The following is a 13,953-nucleotide window of genomic DNA, read 5'->3' as shown; positions in this document are numbered from 1 at the left end:
GATGGGAGAGTCTGAATGTATCTCTTCTAAGTTCAGCATTCTTGTCACCATATCTGGCTGAATCTGTTTGGCTTGTGGTTTGTTTTTAAAATATAAGGGCATTTGCTTTTGAAGCAGGAACCTCAGCATTTGAGAGCTTGCAGTATAAGGCTGGCAGCCTGGATGCTTACAGGTTGTGCAGAAGAATACACGATGGGAGAGGGACAAGTGTGAGGTTTTTCTTCGGAAACCCACGCCAGAGCTTACCCGTGCAAACAGTTGTCCTTTCCACATTAATCACTTCGGCAGGTTGAACTCTCATCCCAAAGGTGCTGCCATCACTCAAAACGGCTTTTGAAACCTTTGGGGGAACTGCCTATCAAATAGTCTTTCAGTCACACTCTGTGGTGACAAATATCTGGATTCTGAGGGAAGGGTAGTGTTGAAAAGACTCCAAAGTCATTTAGAGTCAAGTCTAGTGAATAAAGTAGGCAGTCAAGCTGAAGAATAATAACAATGATGATAATAATAAAAGCTAATATTTGAGAATTTATTGTGGGATTCATTAGCTGCCTTAGTACCAAGGGAGGAGTAGTGGAAAGGAAGCAGAACAGGTTTTATACAGTAATAGTATTTTAGACCAAAGTATGTCTGACCCAAGCCATGGTATTTTCAATTGCCTCATACTCATGTGAAACCTGAACAATGAATAAGTTGTAAAATGAATAAGGAAGACCAAAGAAGAATTGATAACTTTGAATTATGGTGCTGGCAAGGAATATTGACTATACCATGGACTATCAGAAGAATGAACAAGTCTGTCTTGGAAGAAATATAGCCAGAATGCCCATTAGAAGCAAGAATGGTGAGACTTCATTTTACGTACTTTGGACATGTTGTCAGGAGGGACCAGTCCCTGGAGAAGAACATCCAGCTTGGTAAAGTAGAGGGTCAGTGAACCAGAGGAAGACCGTCAACAAGATAGATTGACACAGTGGCTGCAATGATGGGCTCAAGCATAACAACAACTGTGAGGATGGCACGGGACTGGGGAGTGTTTTGTTCTGTTGTATATAGAGTCACCATAAGTTGAAACTGACTTGACGGCACCTAACAACATTATTTTTAGAAGAGCCCGTGATCTCTCAAAGGGGTAATTATGTAGGGCTATATTTGTTTTGGTGGATTCACTTTTGCTCTAAAATTCCAAAAAACACTCCAGTTTTTAAAAATCAAATCTTTCATATTATGTAATTTGTCTGGAGCATGGCGCTGATGAGGCAAGAGCATGAGTGAGTGAGGCAATTAGCCCAAATCCTCTGGGCGTATTGGTTAAGTGCTATGGCTGCTAACCAAGAGGTCGGCAGTTCGAATCCACCAGGTGCTCCTTGGAAACTCTATGGTGCAGTTCTGCTCTGTCCTATAGGGTCGCTATGAGTCAGAATGGAGTTGATGGCAGTGGGGTTGGCTTAGTTCCACAGGATGGACTAAAGCCCTCACTTGGAGCAGCCATTTTGCTCTTGGTTATAAGGACGGTCAAGTATTGATAATAACAAATCTTCTCATGCCACTTTGATTTAACACTTGTATATCATTGGTGACATGGTCAAGGACAGTTTTGAAGAGTGCTGTGTCTTCAGTGGAGATTGGTTTGCAGTGGGATTAGGAATGAGGGTAAGTAGAGGCTGCAGGTATAGGCAATGTTTCCAAGAGTCTTGGCTGTGGATAGGAGGAGAGAGAGTAGTAGCTGAAGGTGGACTTACAGTCAAAAGATTCTTTTTGTTTAGTTCTTTTTTAAAGGTAAGAACACACTAAGAAGATTTTCAATTAGTTGTTATCAATACTTGCTGTCCTTGTAACCAAGAGAAAACTGGTTGCTCTGAGTTTGTCTACTCGATTCGCCCTTTGAAATCTTCTGTTCAGCTCTTTTACTTCATCATTTCTTCCATTTGCTTCAACTACTCTACTTTCAAGAGCAAGTGTCGGAGTCTTTTCTGACATCCATTTTGGTCTTTCTTTTTTTCCTGTCTTTTTAAGGACATTTTGCTTTCTTTAGTATGATATCCTTGATATCATTCCACAACTCGTCTGGTCTTCAGTCATTAGTGTTCATTGCATCAAATCTTAGTTCCCACATTTTATTACTTCTTCTCAGTCTTTTCTACCTTAACTTTCTACAGTTTCTACAGCCTTCTTAATTTAACCTCCATCTTCTGAAAGCTGATAACCAGCAAGGTGTTGCTGATCTGCCAAACTCTGACTGTTCTCTTTCTACCTCATAAACCAGACTTTCTTTGGATCCTCTTCCTTCTCCCACAGCTTAGATATTGTCTTTTCCAAGTTTCTTTGGTCTCTTTTCTCTTGTTACCTCCTTACAGATGACTTGCAATCATCTATTTCTACTCCTGCTTCTTCTTCTTCTTTTTTTTTTTTTTTTTACCAATTTCAGCCCAGTATTTCCATTTCTAACTGCTGGATGGACACCTCCACTTGGATGTTTACCAGCACCTCAAAATCATTATGATGTCCACTTCTCTCTCTCTCAGCTACTTTTCCTCATATTAATGTGACCATTATCTTCCCTCTTTTCTCTCATGCTGTTCTCTTTGTCTGAATGTCCTACCCCTAATCTCACCCATCCCTGTCTCTAGATCAAACATCACTTTCCTACATATTCTCCTTAATTCTTTCTCCTTGGAATGCCCATCAACTCAGTCTCTTCCTTGCTGATTATCTCTGTCCATGGCTTAGAATCCCAAGTTCTTGAAGTGTGTCTCAATCATCTTTGTATGCCCAGTGCGTCTAGCTGTCTGTCTTATACATTCTACTCAGTCAATTTTTTTAGTGAATTAGTTAAAAAATGCCCAGCTGCTAGTCCACCTCAGTTGCTGGTGAGTACTTGAATGTGTGTGTCCACGGAAAATGACTTAGCTTCTCCACAACTCGGTTTCCTTTTATGCAAAGCGGGGATAATAATATTGATCTTACAGAGTCATAAGGATTTTGTTGTTATTTTTGAATCACATAGTTTTCAAAAAATTTTCTTCCCTTTTGTCCTTCCAAAAACATTGAGCACCTGCTTCATCTCAAACAATGTTATAGAAACCAAGGATGCCAAGATGAACTCCATCTCATTTCTACCCTTGAGAAGCTTATAGTTTAGCCATGATGACAGACATCCAAACAGAAAATTTTGAGATAATATGGTAGAGATGTACAGAGTACAATGGAACACAGGGGAGGTAGCAATTAATGTGTATGTATGCTTCTAAGTATCAACATAAATTATCTTAGTTTCATAGTTCCCAGGGCAAGTAGATATGTAAGGAATTATCATATACAATTACTAATGGGTACAGGGAAAATAAATAGCTGGTTCAGGGTCACACACTGAGTCACTGACAGAACTGGACCTAGAACTAGGGTTCCCTGGCTCTAGCCCTATTTTCCCTAGCTTCAGGATACTTTTAACTAGGTGTGGAGTTAGGTTGGGTCTTTAAAATCTGTTGATCCCAGACGTTAAAGCTTTGTAACAAGGGACACATTCTCAGCAGAGAATAAACCTAAAAGCCAATTTTCAGGTGGTGTGACTTCTGCCTAGGAAAATCAGGTACTCTCTAAGCTCTTTGGCCAACTTACTGTCTTATCTAGAAGAGTAAAAAGAATGAGGAATCCTTAGCACTGTGAGGACTCAAGATAATATGGACCTTTGAACCATGGGGTAAATTTTGCTTTTATTGCCCTTGCTGCTGGATTTAGAAATGTAGAAGGGAAGCAAGAATGGCCAGAATTGGCCTAGTTTCCTCTAGAAGGTTGTTACCTCATAAAAAGAGAAAAAGGGGGACCAGAACTTGCTTGAAATTGTCCAAAGTTTCTTTGATCCTCTATCTTTGAAATTACTTTATAACTGCCTTTTGTATGGTTACTACCCTTGTGACCAACTTACAAAGCTTTATTCCCTTTCCCATTGTATCCAAGGAAAAAATTAGAAGGTAAAAAAGATAATAATAATTAAAAAATACCCCCTAGTCTTAAAAGCCTGTGAATGGCCATCTGAGATACTCCACTGGTCTCATCCCTTTTGGGGGCAAGGGAAAATGAAGAAAACTAAAGACACAAGAGAAAGATTAGTCCAAAGGACTAATGAACCACAACTACCATGGCCTTCCCCAGAATGAGTCCAGTACAACTAGATGGTAACTGGCTACCACCACTGACTGCTGTGACAGAGATCACAAAAGAGGGTCCCATAAAGAGCTGGAGAAAAATGTAGAACAAAATTCTAACTCAAAAATAAAAGACCAGACTTACTGGCCTGATAGAGACTGGAGAAATCCTGAGAGTATGACCCCTGGACACCCTTTTAGCTCAGTAATGAAGTCATTCCTGAGGTTCACTCTTCATCCAAAGATTAGACAGGCCCATTAAACAAAACGAGACTAAAGGGGCACACCAGCCCAGGGGCAAGGACTAGAAGGCAGGAAGGGACAGGAAATCTAGTAATAGGGATCCCAAGGTCGAGAAGGGAGAGTATTGACATGTCATGGGGTTGTTAACCAATGTCATAAAACAATATGTATACTGCTCAATGAGAAGCTAGTTTGTTCTGTTAACCTTATCTAAAGTACAATAAAAATTCTTTAAATTAAAAAAAAGTTTCCTAATTAAAAAAAAAGCCCTCATTTATCTAGTGTTATCACTTTTTTCTTTGTAGACAATACATTTTGGTTGAATGCTTACTTTTGCAAAGCATTGAGATACATATGAGTTGCATGTATTGATTTATTTATATCCCTGTTCTGTTCCACAAAAATTCTGAGGTGGCTTACAAGAAAAACAATCAAACAGCATAATACAAATAATAAAAAATAAGAACCAGGGAAAACACAAATTAAAATAGAATGTCAAAACCAAGAGGGGGAAAAAATAGAATGCAAACATTCAAACCATAAGTTCCCTAAGTTGCTGTAATTGGGTTGCGCATTTGACCTTGAACCAAAGCGAAAGGGAAGTATGACCAATGATGTGGTTCTTACTGTCTATAGCAACATCTTTTAGTGCAGAAATATTTCTACAGTCTATTACACAATTCCTTATTTTCTTATATAGAACATACCAACATAGTATTCTATATATCGATGGATACGTAACCTCTTCTGGATGATTCAGGATCATCATTAAGGACCTAATATTTTATATGTTTCCTCAGGGGTTATAATTGTATTATTGGGATTGTTTGCCCTACACTGTTCTGATTTCTTGAATTCTTGACTGTGGTAACCTACCTCCCCTCCTGAATTTTGCTGACAGTTTTGCATAGCTGTTTGGGAGCCAGAAAGACAAGCTCACTAGAATTTTGGGTAAAGAGAGAGCGAAATGCATTGAGTGAGGGTCTGAAGGATTCTGCTGCAGACAAAGAACATATAGTTAGGGAGTGGGTTTTATGAGATCTACTTTAGCTGTTCATAGATAGCTTTTCTTTCTTCTGTGTTCTCTGTTGTTTTAGCTGAGACAACCAGATAAGTGATCTCCGTCAAATAGTGTATTAATGTAACAAAAATAATGATGACCCCTTGCGTGTGTGCAGTTCTATGCTTTTCAAAGCACTTTCACACTCATTATTTTATTTGAGCCTTTAAACTACTATGCAAATTAGGCTCAACAGATGTTAATCTAATTTCACAATAGAGAGATTAAATGGTTTGCCTGAGATTACAATGAATTGGTGGTGGCACAGCAAAACTTAGAACCCAGGTTTCTTGACTTTTCTTCAGTGTTCTTTTAAATTAATCAGACCGTAAGTTGAGTCAAGTTATTGGGGAATGCTTCCCAGAGAAGGTGGGAACTAAGCTCTTCCCAATGTAGTATTCATTCATTCATTCAACGTTTATTAAGTACCTATTATGTGTCCCGGGGGAAACACTGGTGGCGTAGTGGTTAAGAGCTATGGCTGCTAACCAAAAGGTTGGCAGTTCAGATCCACCAGGTACTCCTTGGAAACCTTATGGGGCAATTCTACTCTGTTCTACGGGGTTGCTGTGAGTTGGAATCGACTCGACAGCAATGGGTTTTTTTTATTATTATGTGTCCCTCGATGGTGCAAATGCTTAAGTACTTGATTACCAGCTGAAAGGTTGGTAGTTTGAACCCACTCAGAGGCACCTTGGAAGACAGGCTTGGGTATCTGCTTCTGAAGGGTCACAGCCTTGAAAACCCTATGGAGCAGTTCTACTCTGCACACATAGGGCCAGCATGAGTCAGAAGCAACTAGACAGCAACTAGCAACAACAAATAATGTGTCATTCATAGTCTAGAACTAGGGAATAGGGTAACGAATTAAATTAACGCAAATCCTTGCCCTTATCGGGCTTACATTCTAGTGGTAGGAAGCAGAAAATAAACCAATAAATAAGTAAATGTATAGTACGTCATTTGGAATAAGTGTTGGAAGGAAAAACTCAAGCAAGGTAAGAAAATAGGGATGAGGCAGAGGGATGGGGTGGGAGTGGTATTTTAAATAGGGTGGTCAGGGAAGGCTTTGATGTTGAGGTCACATTTGAGGAGAAGAGGGAGCAATCCATGTGACTGGGAAGGAAAACAAAGAGTACAAAAAAGACATAATGGGAGCAACTTCAATCAGTTGGGGTCCCAACAGGAACAAGTGACACTCAAATTAGGATAGTTCAAAGCAGGGATGTTTATAAAGAAACACTTTGCAAAGGTGTGGGCAAGAAGTAGAAGAATGCAAGGGATAGTGTGGTAACCAGGAGTTAGCAGCAGTGGAGCTGTTACCATCCCTAGACCCACGACAGAGAGAGAGGTTGCTGGAACACAGGACAGAGTCAGGTAGTGGAGGCCACCTTGAGGGGAGCAGTGAAGCACCCAGCACAGTTCAGGGTGGAGACTGGGTAACTAAACACTCCTTCTACCCTCTTACCTGCTGAACCCAGTGGGAAGCCAGAGAGTAGGCGAGCCCGCTTATGTCAGACAGAGAAGGTGGGAAGAGTATGTCTAGAAGGGGGAAATGGAAGATATCAGGCACACACTCAGCAAGGCTGGGGGAGTGGGTAGCAGTTCCAGATCTGGGATGAATAAATTGTAAAACTTCAGACAAGTCACTTTCCCTCTCTGAATCTGTTTCATCCTCATAAAAGAAAAGTGGAAGGTGGGGTCACACAATGCTCTCTAAGGTCCTCTGTGGCTCTAACATTTCTTACACTTGTGATTCAAAGGAACCATGTGGTTTTTTTTTTTTTTTTTTACATATGTGCCAATGAGGCTCAGAGAAAGGACTAGCTATCCCCTGAGTTCATAGAGAGCAGGTCCCAGGGCCATGGCCAGGACTTGGGGTCAGAGGCCAGACCTCTGAGAGGATGGGGATAGACAGTTAAAATGAAAGAGAAAATAGGAACAGGGATGATTAAGTGCTATTGGTGAGATTGGTTGGAAGCAAAGATTATACTCCTAAATCAATTGCTTGCTCATAACCATTGGCAATATTTCTCAGGTGTAGTCACATCCATCTGCATCAGATTACCTGGCGCACTTGTTAAAACCACGGCTGCCCGGGTCCCATGCCTGATTTACCCAATCAGATTCTGTAGGGGTAATGACCAAATATCTGCTTTTTAAACAAGTTACCCAGTGGTTCTTAGGAACTCTCAAATTTTAGAGAGGGTGGGCTGTCACAAGTGCTTTTTGACCTACTTACGATATGAGCAGGGGCACAAAGTGCTCTCTCTTCTTTCCACAGTAAAGTGAGCTTTAAAGTCATGTGACCATTGGTTTTCCGAAGAACCCAACGATAACCAAGTCTAGCATGTCTGTGAAGGGCCTAGTTTATCCTTGTTGTTGTTATTTTTCTAACATTCGTTCATATATTTGTAATGTTTCTAACATTGGAACATTCAGTTCCTTTTTATGTTCTCATCAGCAGTTGACATTCTTGAATTATCTTTGTCTCCTTTTTCTTTTCTTCATTCATTGATTTTTTTTTTATTAAAAATTAGTATAAGATGGCAAAGCCAGGGGAGCTGACCTTGAAAACATATGGTTAGATTTGCATTTGGTGTTTGATTGTCTAACAACTGTTTTGGATTTCTGCTATCATCTTCAGGACAGGCAACTCAACTGTTCCTCTTACTTACCCCTGGAAGTGAGAGATTTGCTACAAATGATGTTCAGATAGTGAATATACTTGTGAGTTTGGGTTCTGCATGGTGGTAAAACGTGTGAGTGTTCAGAAGCTTGGCCTAGCCCCGTAAGGACTCCTTAATCAACGTCGCATCATTAATGGCCAGCTCTCAGGGCCCTGGAAGTTTACCCCATTATTCAACGACTTTAAAGTGCACTTTACCATGGAAAGAAACCGAAGCACCCTTGACCATATCAGAGGAGGACAAACGCCTTTCCTGGCCCTTCGTATGGAAGTTATTGTTGTCTTTTCATGGACAGAAAATTACAGATTGATGGAGCTGCATTTTCATGGACATTTTGGTGTTAGAGCATTTAAACAAATGTATGCTTTGGACATCTCCACTCCCCACTCAGGAGACGATGTCTTAATTATTTTGACCGAAGCCAGACCATGTTGTGTGTTGTAAACATCTGGTTTATCATTCATCCAGCTGAACTGGTTTATATTTTGTTAGAAGAAAAGGCTTTGGATTAAAGGCATTTAAGTAATTGAACACACATCAAGACAATTCGGTGATGGGTAAATATAGTCTCTGTTAAATGCACAGTCTGGGGGCTCTGGTTTAGATTTGCATCCGGCTGGAGTGCAGGGATGAAAGCAGAATGCCGGGTAGACTGTGCCTTGTTCTGGGGGGAATCAAAACCAAATGGGTTTTCAGGAGCTCAGCATCATTCCTCTAATACCTGTCCCAGTGGATAAAAGTTTCCTTTGAGTGTGGCCTGGAGGGAATGGAGCTGTGGTCCCTGTCACCCGGCAGCACTCGCAGGTTTAATGAGACTCTCTTTGGGAGGCAGACCATAAACTTCTGTGCTTTGGTTGTTACTTTGTGTCCAGAAAACCAGAGCCGTCTCTGAAACTAAATGCCAGAGGTTTTCTATTTTGAGTGTGTGTTTTCAGGTACCAGTCCTGGGGTCTGTGCCCACCTAGACTGTGTTTCTTTGCCCTGATCTCTATGGATGCAGAGGGACAGTGTTGCAAAAGGCCTGGCTTGATCAGATGAGAAAGCAGCCTTTTCCCTTTGGGACTGCCGTTCTAAGCAGCAAGTATGAAGTGCGTGGTGATTTGGAGGAGAGAAAGCCATGGAGAGGTTGGAGATCAGAGACAGGGTCCTCAGTAGGTCATGCTCTGTTTGAGCTGAAGCACTGCCTCTCTTTACGGGTACAGGAGAGGGGGATGTTCTCTGGGCTTTCCCCTTCTCTCTGCACCTCTCCTGGGAGTTTTAGGACAAATGATTGGGTCTCTTTCTCTCTCTCCTTGGATCTATAGCAGAGATGAAAGAATATAGATGTGATCATGGAGAAGAAAACTTTGCCATTATGGCCAGATGGATCATGCATGATGGAACCAATTAGCCCGTTTTTGCTGAAGGAAAGGAAAAAATTCAGAATTTCAGTTTTCAAAGCAGGGACTCTTTTTAAAAATATGTTTAATTCTTTTCTTCTTCTTTAAAACTGATTTCCATGCTTGTTTGGGGGTAGAATCTAGGTTTCTGAAGTCTGTGGGTAAAACAAGAGGCCAAAGCAGTTCCCATTCTCCGGTGAAATGGTGGGTGAAGAGTTGCTTTTCAACTTGCCGCCCCTGTCTCCATTCCTCCTTTTATGTAGGAATCCTTTGGTGGTGCAAATGGTTAACATGCTTAGCTGCTGACTGAAAGGCTGGTGGTTCAAATCCACCCAGAGATGCCTCAGATAAAGGCCTAGTGATCTACTTCTGAAAAATCAGCCATTGAAAACCCTATGGAATGCAATTCTCTTCTGACACACATGGGGTCACTATGAGTTGGATTTGATTCACTGGCAACTGGTTTGGTCCTCTACCCCAGCGACTGCTGATGGGGACTGCCCATGTAGTACCGGCTGAAAAGGAGGGAGTACATGGCCATGAAGGACAGAGAAACATTGAGTTACAGCATTTGGGGACCTGGTTATCTTATGAGTTATGGCAACCTCAATTATACTGCTTCCAAGGCAAAGCGCTGTTTGTCTGGGCTTCCTCTGTTAGGAAGCAGACTAATCAACATGTGTTTAAATTTTCCATCTCTGCATCAGCAAGCATAGGATGCCAAAGAAAATTGGAGTAGTAGGGAAGGTGGGTGCCTGGGATAAACGAGAAGAGACACTCGGATAACTTTAGCCACAGGACTGGGTTACTCTTAAAGACCATTATACCTTCACTGTATTCACGGCAATAAGCTACATTTCATGAGGGTCGCAAGTGAAAGAGAAGTGTTCTCTGACCTCAGGTACCTTGCAGGATTTGGGGGGATGCGAAACAAGGAGCAAAGGACACCCTAGAAGTGAAGTGAGCCACCCCGTTAGACCATGCAGAGCAAAGGAAGTTTTATTTGAGATAGGGGTAGTATGTGTGGCTCTGGTCCCTTGATGATTTGAGATCTTTTTGAGGATCTGACAACAGGACCTGGGAGTTCAGATTGTCAGACTAGTACTCCGTAAGCGTAGCAAGGCAGCTACTGTGCTGAGCAGAGCTGAGAATGAGCAGAAGAGTAAGTAGGTGAAACACCTGTTTAGCTTTTTCTGTGCAGTTTTGGGGCAGTCTTCAGGTTTGCTGCTGTGGCAACCATAGGGTGTGAGTGCAGGGGCTGGGTCGGGTAGTGCGCTAGGTGTGGTCTAGTTGGGTCCCTACCTGCCTGTGATGCTTCAGCCTCTATCTGCGTCGACAGCCCTTTTGTAGCTTTGAACTACATCCCCCACCCCCGTCCACTGCCCCCTCCCCACTTGGGACTCCTCCCCTTGATTATTGTAGGGTGGCTTCACATTGCTGTGGTTATGGCTCTTGAACTGATTAATGATACTCAGAGTGGAATTGTAGTCTTGTGAGTAAGACAAATCTGCAGCTCATTGAGCCGCCAGGGCAGCCATCCCCTGACCCACACTCCTTTATTCACTCTCTGCTCTTCCCACATCCCCCAAAGTTGTTTCTGATGTTTTATGTTCAAACTGAGGAGGAAACTTAAAATCAGGAAAGGACTGGCCCATTGGTGACTTGGCAGCACCAAAATGCTCAGCTTTCAATTCACTGGGAGAGTGGACACTCCCTTGCCCTCCCTAGGGCTCCACTCCTGCATGAGGTCATGGAGCTTACGCTGGCATCCTACATCCTGGAACCACGATGAGGCAGGCGAGGCTTGAGGAAGAGGAGGTTGTTGGAGAAGAGAGGGTTGTTCGAGAGGCTCTGTGGTCTCTGAGCATGTGGGTGGGGCGCTGGATGGGAGCAAGAAGCGGAAAAACCATGAATTTTAATGAGTAAATATTGTCTAGATTTGTTATCCAATCTTGTTGCTCTCCAGAGCCGCACACAGTCAGATTACTTAGCATTTGGGCATCATGTGGGTCTCGCTCCAAAGCCAATTATCTCCTCATCTCACTACTGTCTGCAGTCTCTCTGGAAAGAATAGTTCAGGGCAGAGAGTGTGTGCAAGACACGGGAAATCACTGTGGCCCAGAAACTTCCCCCTCCTCCTCCCTCTCCATTTAAATGTGGATCCTAGCAAGGCAGGATCCTTGGTACTGTGAGTTACAGAGATATAATCCCTCCCATCTGGAAGCCAGCAACCCAGGACAGGCTATCCTGACTCAGACAGAACATACAGACCACTTTATAGTCTCTGAATAAAACCATGAATGAAACAAGTAAATAAAAAGGACTTTATGGTGAGCAGAAGGTTCTCTGTTGTGAGTATACTGGAGTTATAGGGACAGGGCCATTCCTCAGTTATCATATGTTTAATGGGGTCTGCTATGTGCAATTTAGTCTGGTCAGCTATCTGAGAGGGATTAAAAAGTGAATCCCTTCTTGTGTGGTTTTCAAACTTTTGGTTTTAGGACTTCTTTAAGCTCCTAAAAATTACTGAGCACACCCTAAGTGCTTTTGTTTAGGTAGGTTATAGCTATTGATATTTATTACATTAGAAAATAAAACTGAGAAAAATGTTAAAGCACAAATACATCAGAGTGATGATGTCATCACATGTCAAGTGTTGTCATTGTATTGTTAGGTGCCGTCAAGTTGATTTTTGACTCATAGAGACCCCATGTGACAGAGTAGAACTTCCCCATAGGATTTTCTAGGCTGTAATCTTTATGGGAACAGATTGCCAGGTCTTTTTCCCATGGAGCCGCTGGGTGAGTTCCAGTCACCAACTTTTTGGTTGGTAGCCAAGAGGTTAACTGTTGTGTCACCATGTAGCCTCTGAAAAACTCCACTGTGTACTCGTGACAGAGTAAGAGTGAAAAAGCAAGGAATGTTTTAGTACGGTTATAAAAATAGGACTGACCTCACAGAATACCTGAAAGGGACTTGGGGACTCTTAGGAGCTCCCAGACCACACTTTAAGAACTGCTGCCCTACTGCCCTATCTCAGATACTTTATGGTCTATGCTGGCAGGTAAGTCATTAAGTAGGCAGTGGAAATGAGTTCAGATAAACTGCTCTGGGATACTCAAACACATGCTTTTATTGATTGTCATTACAATAGCCCATAAACCATTCCTGTGTTGTCACTGATTGCAGAGATTCGCCCCTGGTGGCTATGGCCATGGTGGTGGTGGTAGTGGTGCTGGAAGGTAACTAGACTGGAGCTCTCTGAATCTCTGAGGACAGAAGGGATGTGAACTTTGAGAGAGCATATTTGACATTGAAACATAACTTTGTGTTTGGGAAATGAAAACATATCTTTTTTAAAAAATAAGAACTGAAGCTTGACCAAAGCTTCTAGGCTGCGAGGCCATAGAGGAGAACACAGTGCTTCTCAGCTGAGGGGTGGGTGGGATATTTAACAAAAGACAAGGGTTAAGCTGAGAAGTCCCTGCCCTAGAGTTACAATTTCCATCTTCCTTTTTTCTGTAGGTATTAACTCTCTGATCGCAAACAATATCTATGAGGCTGCTTACCCTCTTCATGATGTAAGTACCTTTTTAATCTATGTGCTCCCTGTATTCTTCACAAAGTTGAAAATCGTAGGCAACACAGTGGGTGTATATATGCAAGGCAAGGCTAGAGTGACTCAGGAACATTGAAATACCTTGGCCAACTCTGGACTAGTCATTGCGGACAATAATGCCTAGTTTGAGTTTTGCTAATCATCTTAAACTTTGTCTCTCCAGTGATTTCCCCAGATGGTGACATGAACTAGTTTTGGTCTGAGCTTTCCCTAAACACCCCAACTCCGTTTTGGGTGAACGTGTGAAAATGCAGACATGCATGTAGGTGATTAAAGGGAGGAGATGGTGGTGCAGGCGGTGGGTGCCAGTGGAAGGGAAGTCAAAGGCCTGGATAATACAACCTCATTTCATTCATTTCAGACCCCTAAATGACTGGAAGTGATATTTTGTATGTGACAATTTTGCGCTGATGTGAAATTCCTCATCACTCTGCCAGTCAGAAGTCTTTTTTTTTCATACTTTAATGTTTTGGAAGGAAATCTCTCAAAATTCCTTTTAAAACTGGTTGGTTAAGTAAAAACAAGCAAACAAAAAACAGAATGACCATAATTAAAGCTTTCCTTGACTGAAAGTAATGTTTTAAACACTCTATAATATAATACAAGGATATTCTCTGAGGCGATTCATGAAGGACTTGCCTGGTCCTTGAACTAAATGCCCTCCCAGCTTCACAATTGACCTGAATGGTCATGGCTAAGCATCTGTCACACAGTGATGCATATGAGGCTGCTAAGGTAGGAGCCCTGACTACTCTAGTGGGAGTTTCCCAGATGGCAATCTTCTTCTCACTGACCTCTTTGCTCTGGGAATGTATGA

General features: G+C 42.0%; 1 protein-coding gene across 1 annotated transcript in view; it reads left to right on the top strand.

The window, feature by feature from the left end:
* Positions 1-13,953, top strand: part of ANO2 (anoctamin 2) — a 377,551-nt gene that overhangs the window by 105,321 nt on the left and 258,277 nt on the right. The window contains exon 7 of the mRNA XM_049882253.1: positions 13,043-13,098. Within this exon, the coding sequence (XP_049738210.1) occupies positions 13,043-13,098 (56 nt within the window). The remainder of the gene's footprint in view (positions 1-13,042; positions 13,099-13,953) is intronic.

The sequence above is a fragment of the Elephas maximus genome, chromosome 4 (genome assembly GCF_024166365.1).
Source record: "Elephas maximus indicus isolate mEleMax1 chromosome 4, mEleMax1 primary haplotype, whole genome shotgun sequence".
In the NCBI taxonomy this organism is placed as follows: domain Eukaryota; kingdom Metazoa; phylum Chordata; class Mammalia; order Proboscidea; family Elephantidae; genus Elephas; species Elephas maximus.
The sequence above is the reverse complement of the archived record's forward strand: the minus strand, read 5'-3'. Positions and strand labels throughout refer to the sequence as shown.